The sequence below is a fragment of the Choloepus didactylus genome, chromosome 7, assembly GCF_015220235.1.
Source record: "Choloepus didactylus isolate mChoDid1 chromosome 7, mChoDid1.pri, whole genome shotgun sequence".
NCBI lineage: Eukaryota > Metazoa > Chordata > Mammalia > Pilosa > Megalonychidae > Choloepus > Choloepus didactylus.
In genome coordinates, this window is record NC_051313.1 from 99,164,891 (window position 1) to 99,179,734 (window position 14,844).

Consider the following 14,844-nt stretch of genomic DNA (forward strand, 5'->3'; position numbering starts at 1 on the left):
CTGTGTGCCACTGGCTTGAGCAAGAGAGGATAACCTTCAGATTGTCCTCTCCCACATACTCCCCAACCCAGATTGTATCACTGTCTGTTTATGTACATTTGTATGCATGTCTGTTGATATGTGGTAATTAAATAATGTTATCAGTGATAGAAATGGTATATATTCATTGTTGAAAATTTGGAAAGTACAGAAAAATACATAGAAAATAAAAAGTACTCGTAGTCCCTTTGCTCAGACATATCTTCTATTAATGCAGCGGTGGGTCCATATCTAACAGCTTTTTCCCCAAGCAGTTTATATGCAAATATACATGTATATATTTACTTTTTAAACATCAAACTGTGACTGTACATTGCATAGTGTATTTGTAAGTGCCCTTTTCACCTAAGAGCATATATTAAATATTACCCCATTTCTTTAAACAACCTTCTAAAATGTGATTTTCAGTGGCTGAACCATATTCCATTGCATGGGTATGTCACAATTTATTTGCTCCATTTGTTATATTAGAAGCAAGATCAGGGACAAAACACAAGCAGTGTGTTTGTACCCAGAGACTAGATAAGAACTTTGCTAGATGGAGTGGCCTGGGTTTCAACAGGGGACGGTGGGAGGGGGAAGGGAGCCATGAAACTTGACTTCCCTTTTGACTATGCAAATGTGATTAGAAAGAACCCAGTTCCCTTTCAACTCTGCTTCAGGATCAGAACAGTGGTGGCCAAAGCCATCACTCTTCACTCTGGATCCCTGAGCTCCAAGGCTCAGTGCAGGATCAAGGCTGGAATACTCTTGAAGTATTCTGTATTTGTTCTGCACTTTTCCTGCTGTGATATGAGAGGGACACCCAATTTTGGGAGCTCCAGCTCATGGCTGGGACACAAGGGGGATTGCTGGATCTTTGAGGTGGAGTGGCTCTTCTTGATGGTTACTGTTGTTAATGCTTTATTTTTCACATGCCGCAGTCCTTTGCCAGATGAAGGAACAGAAGGAGGCTCAAAACTGGTTGAGGTGACAACACAGAGACTACAGAAGACAAGTCCGCCTTTAGGAGGACACTTCCGTATCCAACTTTCTAATACAGTGATACCTGGTAAGGGGGCAATTGGGGGTACACACTTTTCATTTACAATTTTAGGGGCATTCCCAGGCAATGTCCTGTGAGGTTGCCAGGGAGGGTGACAGTCTTAAAGCTGTTTTGTTTATTTTCCAGTGCCTGAAAATGACTTAAAAGTAAAGATCTGGAAGGAACTTATTATTAATAGGATTTCAACCTTTAATCTTGTAGATGTGGAAACTGAGCGTATTAGCTTCCTTGGGCTGCTTGGTGGCTTTAAACAACAGAAACTTATTCTCTCACAGAGGTCAGAAGTCCAACATCAAGGTGTTTGCAGGGCCCTGCTCCCTTGAGAGACTCTGGGGCAGAATCAGTTTTCTTCTAGCCTCTGGTGGCTGCAGAGGTATCCCTTGGCTGGTGGCTGAATCACTTCCACCTCTGCCCCTGTGGTCACATTGGCTCCTCCTCTTCTGTCTCAAACTCCTGCTCTCACTGACAAGGATACATGTGATGACAGTTAGGACCCACCCTGATAATCCAGGAGACTTAAGTCCTCTTCTCGAGATCCCTAACTTAATTGGATAATATCCACAGGTTGCAGGGAATAGGTTGAGGACATATCTTTTGGGGGCCACCATTCAGGCCATTAAATGAGACAATGAGACTTGCCCAAAGATCATACAAATAGTTGGTGACAGGGTCTGAATGTGAATTCTGATATTTGGTTCTTAGGCGGTCCTCTTTTCTCCAGAGTTCCCTGAGCCAAGATCCATGGTAGCCACAGCTCTTCAGAACTAAACTCAGTGGTGACGCCTAGTGAGAATTTCTACGTAACAATAGTAGAAAGAGCCTTCTGATGCTGCTGGAACAGAATGGTTTCCAAATATTCAAGAATACACACATTTTACAAATAACAGGGATTAGGAGTGACTATGATATATTATTTATTTGGTAGAAACACAGGGGAATCAGAAGGGAGGTTCAGGAGAACTCAAGAGTGGCTGTATAGAAACTGGTCATGGTCCAGAAATCTTTTGCCTTCCCAAGCAGAAAGATGCTGGGCTTGCAAGGGATTTTCTTGGGTGGGAGGAATGGAGTGGTGTTATTACAGTGATGGGTCAATTTAGGAGAAGTTGAGGGCCCCTAGGTTATTGGAATCTGAGAAATCACCAACAGTGCCCTGACTCTATGAAGTCCATTAGTGTCTCATATTTCTGTTTCCTTCTCATGACTGAGAGAACTGCAGCTTATCTGTAGAGATTCTTACTCTGCCATCGTGTTCATTTGCTGACATCCTCACATCACTGCCTCCAAAATAGCTGGGGAAAGTCAGCCTCAACTTGGCGTTTTGAAATGGTCATGACCCTCAATTATTTATAAATATCAAAAATGTTTTTAAGAAGGGTGAGGGTTGTGTTTGCATTTTAGAAATATTGTGGTATTTTATCAACCCTTCAGGGCAGTGTGGAATAAGAATACGTCTCTAGACTAGGTAGAAGGCAACCTGGGTTTTCATCTAAACCTTTCTTATTTGGTTGGCAAGCTTCTGAATCTTGTTGGGTCTTATTTTCTTCAACCTTCTAAAGTAAGCATTAGGATGCCCATCTGACCCACCTCACAGGGCTGTTGTGAGTAGCTAATTAAATGGAAACTTTTGGTGAATCATAAAGCAGGGTTCATAAATAAGCAGGATCCAAATGCAGAGTGGTGTTATTTCTCTGAGGGGGTATGGAATGGGGAAGCAGGTGGTTGGGCTTAGAGGACATTCTAAGAGAGAAACCCAAATTGAATGCCAGCATTCCTCAGCTGGGTTGACTAGGGTTTTATGGGTTCATCTGCTATGTGCTTCCCTCACTCCTTGAGAAAGGTTGACAACTTTTCTCTGTTCACTGGGCTATCTAAATTTTTCCAGGGAAAACTCAATATTTAACTAGACTTTCAGTCATTACCAGGGTGTGTGGGGTTTGCATTTTGAACTCACAGTGCTGAGAAAGTTCTGTCTGTGACTGTGTTCTCCTTGCTACAGTGATACTGATTAAGGGCATCACGATGTAAAAAGTGGGTATCTACTTGTATAGAAATGGTTTAACTAAGGCTTAGGGTTCTTTTGAAGCTACAGGTTGACCTTGAGAGTCTCTTGAAAATTCTAATAGGTTCCCTGACATTTATTCTGTTATTCTTGAGAATGAGAGCCTGTGCAATGGATAAATTAGTGTTTTGTGTTTTATATAACAAAGTCTTCTCTCACAGGTGTCCCTGTGGATATTTCTGCTGGTGACCTTCGCATGCTCTTGCAGAACAATGCTGATGACTTCACATCTAGGTACCTCAATGTCAGTGACTTGAATGTGAAGGAAGATCTAAGCTCTTGCTACGAACATGTGTGGACACTGTCTTGGTCCACCCAGATTGGGGATTTACCTAATTTCATCAGGGTATGTACATTACCCTTTGTGGTAGTGAGGATTTGGTGCTCTGGAGCAATTTGTAAAAAAAAAAAAAAAAAAAAAAAAATCAGAATCATACAAATAGAAGCTAGCAAGAATTGTTGATTTTGTTGGAACATTTAAGAAAGAATTCTCTGCTCTTCTTTCCTGGAAGTTTTTCAGCAATTTTTTTGTGTGTGTGTCTCATATCCCTGATGAAGCAATTTAAACCCACCATCTCCTTTCCTAACTCACTTTAGGTAGAGAAGTTGTTGGTCAGTGTCCACCATACAATAATTCTACATCTGTTATTGCATAATTTGAGCAGATGTGATTGACTTAGATTATCATGGAGGCAGATGGCATAGCAGAAGGAAGTTTGGAAAAGGATTTGCTGTCTTTGGATAATGACAAAACCAGCTGTTGTTGCATATTTAGGGTTTTAAAAAATAATCTACTGATCATCTAGCATTTGGTTATTATAAAGTGAAGCCGAAGATCAAATTTTACCCCAGTTACATGGTATTGTGGATCATCTGGTCATCAAACAAGATACTTGGGTGGAGACGGAAGAAGGATGGGAATCCTTGCTCTTATAACACTTGTTTCCTTACAATTTATTTAATGTTTTGAATTGCAAACACATATAAGATAGAGAAACATACAGGAACAAAATATCTCAAGACCTAGAGAGAAGATTGCTGTGTAATGCCTCTTTAGGCGACTTCACTTGCAAATAAATATTCCTCTAGTCTACTAGGGCTTTCACTAGCCATTAGTTACTGTTGGGTTTCTAGATGTTATTCCTCTGTCACTCCACTTTCACTTTTCTAGCTGTCTGATGATCTCAAGCAGAATGCAAAAAGACCTTTTATCATTTGTTTTAATCAAGACTAGATTTCTTTTCCATGTCAGAATTGACCAGAAATGTAACCATCTCAGGTGTCTAATGAAAATCTAACTGGAGTGAATACTGCTGCAACCACTCGTGTGCTGTATGATGGTGGAGTTTTTCTTGGACCCATATTTGGAGACATGTTGGTGACTGCCCACCAGCACCCACAGGTGAGAAGGGGTGGGTCACCCGGAGTGCAAGCACCAGCTTCAAGTCCAACTCAAGCTCCTCAGTGTCTTGTGATGTGGACCAACTGATTTAGCTACCAGTCATCATTGTTCCAATCAGTAAGACAGGGACAAGTATGGCTGTCCTTTTTCTGATGCCACAGGGAATGTAAAGTACTATGAAGCATAAGTGCATGGTTAACCCACCATCCTATTTTCATAATTATTAATGCTGTTATTAGGGTACAAAAATAGAGAACCTTTATACTAAATTTGGTTTGTGCCTTCACACAATTGCATTGGAAATTAAATGGGCTAGGTTGACCCTTTCCTCTTTAAGATGTCCTTTTCTCTTTCTTCCCATCTTCCTGTTATATCATCTACTTTGAATTTGAGAAAAATTCACAACAGGAAGCCCACAAAGAACAATAAGACTGACACCTGGGTACCCAAACCAAGGATTGACATATATTTATATATATATTTTTATATTTTTGTCTTTATGAACAAAATAAAACATAGATAAAATTGGTGTTCTTTATTACCCCTGCCATTCCATAAGAAAACACTAACATCAGTTTGGTGTGTGTGTGCTTTTAATCCAGTTTTATATGCAAAAGTCAATTGACGTATCTATTTTATCTTCCTCATCTCTGAGTATTGTTTGAGTCCTTCTAGATTACTAGCTCCAGGGAGAGGGGAAGACGTCTAGTCTCTTCTTGGAGACCCACCATTCTAGGACAAAACAGACCCCAACCAAATGTCCAAATATACCGTTTTTCAGTTCTATATCCTTCTAGTGATGGTGGAAGGAAGGTGCCTGTTTCATTGGTATTTACCAGCAAAGAAAGGGCATTACACAGAAAGTAGGTACCTGGTTGAAAATACAGAGTGATAGGAAGTCCTCGTACAGTTTGAATCTTGTTAAATATGCTTTTATATGACATGGAGAGAATCTACCCAAGAATGTAGCTTATTTAATCGCAGAAATGTTAGGTTTCAGCACACTCACCATCATTTTCAGGAAGTTTAATATGTTCTGAGCCATTCATTACAAATTAGCCTTTTTTACTGGGAACATAGAAGAAAGAAATGAGAATAATATTAATAAATCATTAACACATTTTAATTTGGGAAAAATGCACAACTTTTGTGAAAACCCTTGTGGATGTGAAGTGCATATTTTCGTTTTTATTTTTTTGCTGTTTGTCAGGTGGTTGTTCGGGTGAACGAGGTACCAGCTCGTTGCTCAGGCTCCTGTTCTTTCCAGTATCTCCAAGCGTCAACTCCCCGAGTCCATTCTGCATGGTGTTCCCTCGGTATGATTTGTGACTTGGCACTAAGATGGGCACAAACCCAGACCCAGAATGGTTTTGTTAGAGGCTGTGTATCTGATGATGTGGTACGTAGAAGGTGCATCAGTTCATGAGGTGGGGGTTGCATAAGACAGCAGAAAGTGGAGTTTTGGGGGCAATCTAAATGACATGGTCTTGATTTGGAAATAGAGACCAGGGGAATTTTGATGACTTAAAAGTTTATTCTCTTTGTTCATTGTTCTAAATTTTCTTTGTTTGGATTTTATTTTCATTTTTTTAAATTGAGCAGTAAAACCTTATTACTAATCTGAGAAAATTTCAGATGCGGGCTGTGTATTACAGTAGTAAATGCAGATGTCCAATATTTGGATCAGCAATCACGTCTCTGAATGTTTAGGAGGGGCATGTGAAAGGGAATAAATATTTGGTGTTAGAGAGAGTTTCCTTACATGAAGTGATATGATTGAGAGATGACTTTGTTTTCTAAATTTCCTCCCTCCTTTAAGATGGTGACATCAACCTACTGGTTTATATTATTGGAACTGGTTTCTCTGGTGACTCGCAGGCTTTGCAGCTTACGGTAAACCAAACGAGTTGCAAAGTTATTTTCTCAAACCAAACGTACGTGGTCTGTCAGATGGATTTGCTGCCAGTTGGAGTGCATCGGATCTCGATGTTGGTGATACCCTCTGGTCTTGCCATCAGTGCCAGTGGAGAAGGCCTCTTCTTGAACGTGGAGCCCAGAATGGATGCCGTGGAGCCTTCCATAGCTGCCGAGATTGGTAATCAGGGGAAGTCTTCATGTTCCATCTGACCTTCTGAAGCCTGGACATGTGTAGGAATCTAGCCTTGCCATGTGATAAACTCCATCTCCACTATGATTCACAACTTTCTGTTTTCTGCCATCAGAATTTCTTCTAATGAGCAATAAGACATCTGGGCTATTAAATGAACTCACTTGCCAAAGAAAGGATCTTAGTTTGGCTGGCGGGGTCAGGCCCAGTTGGATCAGACACTGAGTCACTGGGACTGTTTGGTCTAGTGGAAACAATTCTGTGTGGGAGTTAGGACGTCCACCTGCAATTTAGTCCTACCACAAGTCAGAGGCGTGACCTTAGAAGTTTCAGTTACTTCTGTGGGACTGAGTTTCCTAATAATGATGATGATGGCCATAGTATCAGTTACTGAGCACCTCTTCTAAGTTAGTCACTTACACCCTTTATCTCTTAACATGCTTCCAACCCTCTAAAAGATGGAATTGTTATCCATATTTTTCACAGGAGATAATGGTGGTTTTAAGAGGTGAGTGACTTGCTTAAGTCTTCGTAACGGAAACAGATGGAGCTAGGATGCAAAACTGGGACTGTGTGACACCTAAGCTCCTGTTTACAGCAGAAATGTTATCTCTCACTTTTCTGGCTGGAAGTTCAAAATCAAGGTGTCAGCTCTTTCTGAAGGCTCTAGGGGGACTCCTTCCTTACCGGTTCTTAGCTTCTGATGGCACCTGGCAGTCCTTGGTATTCCTTGCTCGTAGCTGCATCACTCCAATTTCTGTCTCTGTCTTCACATGGCTGTCTTCCATCTGTCTATGTCTATCTCTCCAAATCTCCTACCCTTTTTAAGGACATCAGTCATTGTATTAGAGCCCACTCTAACCCAATATGACCTCATCTTAACTAATTACATCACATTCACAGGTACAGGGTAAGGACTTGAATGTACCTATTTGGGGAGACAATTCAACACATTATTGACACTATGAGTTTTGCACATAGTGAGTGTTTCACAAATGCCTGCTAACTGATGGAGCTTGGTTACTTGATAGGCATGCAAAGCCAGCTACTGTCTTGAGTGGTAGGGAATACAGAGAGCAGTGGATCTTGCCAACATTGAGCCCCAGGAATTGGGTCTCAGTGCTATGGAAAACCAGGAATCTTGTCATGACTTGCAATTTTCTGGAGGACCTACCGGTTAAAAATCACACACAGGAACACTTATGTTTATGTTTGCTAAAGTATAATTTTTTTAGAGCATGAAACTCCTTTCCTTAATGACTTTTTTTTGGTTGCTGTTTATTCTGATAGGTAGAGACCTGCAGCTTAGAACATTATTTAAAAGCAGTATGGCCTGGCCACAAACTAATTGCCCAAAGGAATGGTTTGTTTCTGCCTTTTCTTGGCTTAGAAAAGTGAATTAAGAGGTCCATCCCACCTGGTTTCTGCACCTAAGACAGAGCAAGCAGCACTTGCTATTATTTCTTAGTGATGTAAGGAAGGAGCCAGCTAATACATGGTGCTTGAAGTGGGAGGTCACAGTGTACATGACCCTGTAATTATTGGTTTGTGTGCAGGGTCATATAGTAGTCCTCTATCAGAATAATGAAGGGCTTCAATCTTCTTATAAAGCTACCTTGCAATTCAGGCCACACAAACCTTCTGTAGCTCCTCCCCCTGATTATAGACGCTTTAAGGGCAGACAGGTGACTTGGTCATCTTTGTATTCCATATACAGAGTGCCTTGCACAAGTCGGTTGACCAACTGTCCCGGTTTTCCTACTGTTTCCCTGGATGAAGGACTTCCCATTTTAAAACGGGGACAGCCCTGGGATCTGGAACTGAGGGATTCCCCGGAATGTGGGACTTCAAGAAGTTAAAACTGGAAAGTCCCAGGCGAATCAGGATGAGTTGGTCTTACTTTGGGGCAAGCTGTACCATAAATATGTAGTGAAGGGACTTGAGGTTCTCAGAGGATTGTACACCGCCCCTGTATGTTTTAGTAAAGGATGGAAGACCCAGAGAAGGGGTAATGTTGGGTGGCTTCAAATTAACTTTTAGTAAGATTCAGGGGAAAGGGAGGGAGAGAGAGGGAGAAGTTCTAGCTGCACGTTTCATTGTTACTGGATTTAAGCTTTCCTATTTAACCCTTCCTTTGCCTGACCACCTAACTATTATCAACCTGTCACTCACTCAATCAGTTAATACTGATTGAGCCATCCTGTGCTGAAAACCTTGCTACTCAAAGTGTGATCCTGGAGCAGCATCTGTATCCCCTGAGACCATGTTACAAATGCAGAGTCTTAGGCTCCTCTCTAGACCTCCTGAGTCAGATTTTAACACAATCCTCAGATAATTTCTATGTATGATATAGTTTGAGAAATGTTACTGTAGGGGATTTAAAGAGGACCAAGACAAGGCCTCCCATCAAGGAATTTACAGAAGAGCTGAGTATGTAATGAATATATATAATAATGTGGTTGAAAGGGCTTTTGAGGAAAATCTTGGCTTTGCCTTACATTCTTCCTTGGCCTGCTTCTGTGCTGAGATGGAGTTGCCTTCTCCTTAGACATGGACCCTTGGGAGGATCTTCACCTTTCTAATGGGAATGGCAAATTCTCACTGCCTCTCTGACTTTTAATGATTATGACAACAATAATAATGATAACACACAACAATTATTTAGCTCTTCCTGTGTGCCAGGCACTATTAATGCTGGGAACACAGGAAATGAAAACAAAGTCCTTGCCTTTGTGGAGGAGGTGGTAAGTGTGTCGGAGAAAAATAAAGCCAGAAAAGGGGATGGTGAATGACAGAGGAGGTGGTCGTGATAGGATGGTCAGGATAGTCTTCTCCATAAATTGGCCTTGGAGGAGAGACATGGATGAAGTGAAGGAACAAGCCCTGGAGACCTCTTGGGGAAAGAGGGTTCTGTGGAAAGGGAACATCTAGAGATAAAGTCTTGAGTCAGAATGGGCTTGGCCTGCTCTAGGAACACCAAGGAAGCTTTTTTGGCTGGAATAGTTTGAGCAACAGGAGAGTGGTAAGAGGTGACTAGGGTAGAACATATAACCTATGGGCTATTATTCTGGTTTGCTAACGCTGCCATTTTGCAAAACACCAGAAATGGATTGGCTTTTAGAAAGGGGGTTTATTTGGTTACAAAGTTACAGTCTGAAGGCCATAAAGTGTCCAAGGTAAGGCATCAACAATAGGGTACCTTCACTGGAGGATGGCCATTGATGTCTGGAAAACCTTTGTTAGCTTGAAGGCACGTGGCTGGCATCCACTTGCACCCAGGTGGCATTTCAACTTCATTCTCAGCTCCTGAGTGTTCTTCAAAGTGTCAATCTTGGCTGCAGCTCTGAGGTCCTTCTATTTGTGAGCCTTTGTAAGACTCCAGTGAACTAATCGAGGACCATGCTGAATGCATGGGGCCACACCTCCATGGAAGCATTCAATCAAGAGGTCACACCCTAATCAAAGGTGTCACTCACAGTTGGGTGGGTCACATCTCCATGGAAACAACCTAATCCCAATATCCAACCTAACCAAATCTAATACGTCTGCCCTCACAAGACTGCATCAAAGAACATGGCTTTTTCTGGGGGACATAATATAGCCAAACCGACACAGCTATGAAGGGATGTTGGATGTTATTCTGAATGAGAAGGGAGCCATGGGAGAAGTGACATGATCTGACAGGATGCTGTGTAGGAATATACCATAGGGAGGCAAAGGTGGGGCTAGGGAGACCAGTTAGGTTAGTCATCCAGAGGAGATATGATGGTGCCTTGACTAAAGCAATTTGCAGAGGGAAACATACACAGCTGCCTTTTTCTGCCCCCCATCCCAAGATTGCATTATTTTTGAAGAACTTTAAAAAAATAATTCAGATACCAAAAAATTTACCTTTTGGAAGTCTACAATGCAGTGGTTTTTAGTATTTCACAAACTTGTGAAACCTTATCACTATCTAATTTTAGAACATTTTTATCACCCCCAGAAGAAACCCTATCTCCATTCCTCCCTCCCCTCAGCCCCTGGAAAACACTAATATATTTTCTGTCTCTATGGAATTGCTTATTCTGAACATTTCATATAAATGGAATAATACAATATGTGGCCTTTGATGTCTGGCTTCTTTCATGTAACATAATGTTTTCAAGGTTCATCCATGTTGCAATATGTATTGGTACGTCATTCCTTTTTATGACCAAATTATATTCCATAGCATGGATATACCACATTTTGTTTATCAGTTCTTCCATTGATTGACATTTGGGTTGTTTCTACTTTTTAGCAATTGTGACTAATACTTCCATGAACATTTGTGTGGAAGTTTTTGTTTGAACTTGTATTTTCAATTCTCTTGGAATTGATGGGCCATATGGTGACTTTGTGTTTAACCTTTTGAGGAACTGTTTCCAAAATTGTTGTATCCTTTTACATTTCCTCCAGCAATATAACAGGGTTCCAATTTTTCCTTATTCTGTTGACATTTGTTATTGTCTGTCTTTTTATTCTAACCAATCTATTGGGTGTATGGTGGCATTTCCCTAATAACTAATGGTATTGAGTATCTTCCATGTGCTCATTGGCCAGTTATGTATCTTCTTTGGAGAAATGTCTAATCAAAACTGGTTTGTCTTTTCTTTTTTTGTTTAGGATGTAAGAGTTCTAGATGTTTTTGATTCTATATTCTTATTATTTATATTATTTGAAAATATTTTATTTCATTCTGTGGGTTTTCTTCTCCATTTTTTTGTGGTGTCCTTGGAAGTCCCCCAATTTTAAACTTTAATGATGTCAAATTTATTTTTTATTTCTTTTGTTGCTTGTGCTTTTGGTATCATATCTAAGAAACCATTGTTTAATCCAGTGTTATAAAGATTTACACCTATGTTTTCTTCTAAAAATTTTATAGTTTTAGCTCTATATAGTCTTAGGTCTCTGATGCATTTTGAGTTAACTTTTGTATGATAGGAGGTAGGGGTCCAACATCATTCTTTTCCTGTGGATAGAGAATTGTCTCAGTATCGTTTGTTGAAAAGACTGTTCTTTGCCCTACTTAATTGTCTTGTCACTTACATTACATTTTTTAACTGCAAATTTTATTGAGGTATATTCATATACCATATAATCCATATAAAGTATACAATCAGTGTCTCACAGTATCATCACCTAGTTGTGAAATCATCACTCCCAATTTTAGACCATTTTCATTGCTCCAAAAAGAAAAATAACAGATAGACATAAAAGAAAACCCAAACACCTACACTCTTTATCCGCCCCCCCCCATTATTGACCCTTAGTATTGGTGTGGTACACTTGTTACTGTTGATGAAAGAATAGTAAGATATTACTCCTAGCTATAGTCTGTAGCTTGCAATAGGTATCTTTTCCCCATATACCACTCTATTATTAACTGTTTTCACAAGTGTCATACATTTGTACTACTTGTATTTGTAGTGTTAATCTTAAACAATGTCCACCTCAAGGCTCACTGTGTTATACAATCCCATATTTTAATCTCAAGCTTTCCTTCTGGTGACATATGTGACTCTAAACAACCCCTTTCAGTCAAATTCACCTACAATTCAGTGCTATTACTTATACTCCCAATAGTGAGCTAGCCTTACCTCTGTCCATTTCCAGACATTTAAGTTCAACCTCATTAAAAATCTGGTACATATTAGATAACTGGTCCCCATTCTCTAGCCTCATTCTATCTCCTGGTAACCTGTATTCTAAGTTTTATGACTGTGAGTTTGTATACATGTTCTAGTTAGTGCATATTAGTGAAATCATCCAATATCTGTCCTTTTGTGTCTGATTTATTTCATTTAGCATTATGTCCTCAATAATGGACGTATTTTTCTCTCTTTTTATCCTTTTAGTTACCCTTACTGATAATCATCATTTCTATACTCTCCTGCAAGCCTTTCTCTACTGTTTTTTTTTTTCTTTTTTCAGCTGACAGAACTCCCTTTAGTGTTTCTTGCAGGGCAGGTCTCTTGTTAACAAATTCTCTCAGCATTTGTTTATCTATGAAAATTTTAAACCGAGGAACAGTTTTGCTGCATAAAGAATTCTTGGTTGGCAATTTTTATTTTTTCAGAATCTTAAATATATCCTACCATTGCCTTCTCACCTCCATGGTGCCCAACGATTAGTCAGTGCTTAGTTATGTAGTTTCCCTTATATGTGGTGAATCACTTTTCTCTTGCTGCTTTAAGGATTCTCTCCTTCTTGTCAGCATTTGACAGTCTGATTGGTATGTGTCTTGGAGTGGGTGTATGTGGATTTATTCTGTTTGGAGTATGTTGGGCTTCTTGGATTTGCGTATTTGTCATTTATAAGGGTTGGGAAATTTTCTCCTCAAATATCTTATCTCCTCAAATAATCTTCCTGGCCCTTTTCTGTTCTTTTTTACTTCTGGGATACCCATGATTCTTATTTTGTGTGCTTCATGTTGTCAATCATTTCCCTGAGATCCAATTCAAATTTTTCCAATTTTTCTCCATTTTTTTTTCTTTTTGTGTTTGAATTCCATTGTCTGTCCTCTGGTTCACTTATTCTTTCTTTTACCTCTTCAAATCTGCTGTTGTGACTCTAGTATATTTTTAAATTTGATCTACAGTATCTTTCATTTCCATATGATCTGTTATTTTTCTATTTATTCTTTCAAATTCTTCTTTATGCTCTTCTAGTGTCTTCTTGATATCCTTTATCTCTTTAACCATCTCATTGAAATTATTTAGGAGATTTGTTTGAATGTCTTTGATTAGTTGTTCCAAATTCTGTCTCCTCTGACTTTTTAATTTGATCACTTGGCTTGGCCATTTCTTGTTTCTTCATGTGCTTTGTGATTTTCTGCTGGTTTCTTGGCCTCTGATTATCTTGATAAGATTATTTTGAAAGTTGATTTCCCTCACTTGTTTAAAATTTTGTAGTTGCTTGGATTTGCATTGCAGGTGTCCCATGACACTTAGTTTGTCAGTAATTCCCATCCAAACCAGGGCCAGGATCTAATGCAGGTGGTGCCATCCCTTTCAGAAGGCTCTCAGAGGCTCGGAAGAAAAGCAGCTTGCTAGACTGTACTTTCCCAGTCTTCCCAGCAGATGGCACTCTTGTGCCACCTATTACCCACAACCCTGCATCACCCCAACTGCAGCAGCCCACTGGACAGGGTCCTGATCAGGTCAAAGTCCAGTTAAGGCTGCAGGCCCCAGAGGATTGCCCCTTCTGGCCAACTGTTAGCTCAGTACTAATCTGCTTCTCCCTCTTTTCCTGAAGGGAGGGCCTGCCTGTCTCTCCCAAGTCCAGGTGCACTGGAGGCTGCCTGCTCCAGGGGAGGGAGGGCACTGTGCACCCTGGAGAAGACACTGCTTGTAGGTACAATGTGGATGTAGTTCCTAGATTCCTGCTTGGAAAGACTCCCAGGCTGTAAGATTGAGAGGGTTAGCTCCATCAGCCAGCAACCAAAGTAGGAATGCACCACTTTTTGGCTGCCTGGTCCAACCAGTGCATAGCCATGAGCCTCTGGGGTGGTTGCAACTGAGTACACTCACCCTTATTTCTCAGTCATAGTTTCTCCACTTTTTCATCCAGCTCTTCCTTTTATGTTGCAGTGGTTCTTCTCTGGTCACCTGAGCCCTGGAACCACTGCTTTGGACTACATATATCACATTTTGATTATAGTTGCTCTATAAAATTTTATCTGACAGAAGACTCCCTATACTCTTATCTTTGAAATTTTTTATAACTATTCTCGTGTGTATTTTTCTTTGAACTTTAGAATCAACTTGTCTACTTTAAACAAAAAAATTGTGTCTGTATTTTTATTGGGATTGTGTTAACACTTTAGGATAATTTAGAAAGATATACCATTTTTATGACTTTCACTCTTTCTATTCATTAAGTTTCCTCTTGAGTTCCTCGGTTGCATATCAGAGTTTATATCAACTGTCTTCATGTTCTTGCATTTATTGTCTAGGTTGTTTCCTGCTATTATATCTTTTATGTTGCTGCAATAACTGGGATCTTTTCTTCTATATTATTCTCTAACTTTGAAGTCTGTTGTAATCTTGCCATGACTCTGCAGCATATTATTCCACCAGCTGCATCCTCCCCAGAGCTTTTCATCAGGTTGTAGAAGTTCTCCTTTCTCACCCTGATGTGCTGGGGAAGATGACCTTGCCCTTGCGCCC

General features: G+C 40.1%; 1 protein-coding gene across 9 annotated transcripts in view; it reads left to right on the plus strand.

Moving 5' to 3' along the window:
* Nucleotides 1-14,844, plus strand: part of PKHD1 (PKHD1 ciliary IPT domain containing fibrocystin/polyductin) — a 473,530-nt gene that overhangs the window by 38,502 nt on the left and 420,184 nt on the right. For all 9 annotated transcript variants that reach the window (XR_005217861.1, XM_037842918.1, XM_037842911.1 and 6 more), the window contains 5 exons: nt 963-1,090; nt 3,305-3,489; nt 4,423-4,545; nt 5,756-5,861; nt 6,365-6,640. Coding sequence is in view for 8 of the 9 variants with exons in the window: in XM_037842918.1 (XP_037698846.1) it covers nt 963-1,090; nt 3,305-3,489; nt 4,423-4,545; nt 5,756-5,861; nt 6,365-6,640 (818 nt within the window). In the remaining variant the exon portion in view is untranslated. The remainder of the gene's footprint in view (nt 1-962; nt 1,091-3,304; nt 3,490-4,422; nt 4,546-5,755; nt 5,862-6,364; nt 6,641-14,844) is intronic.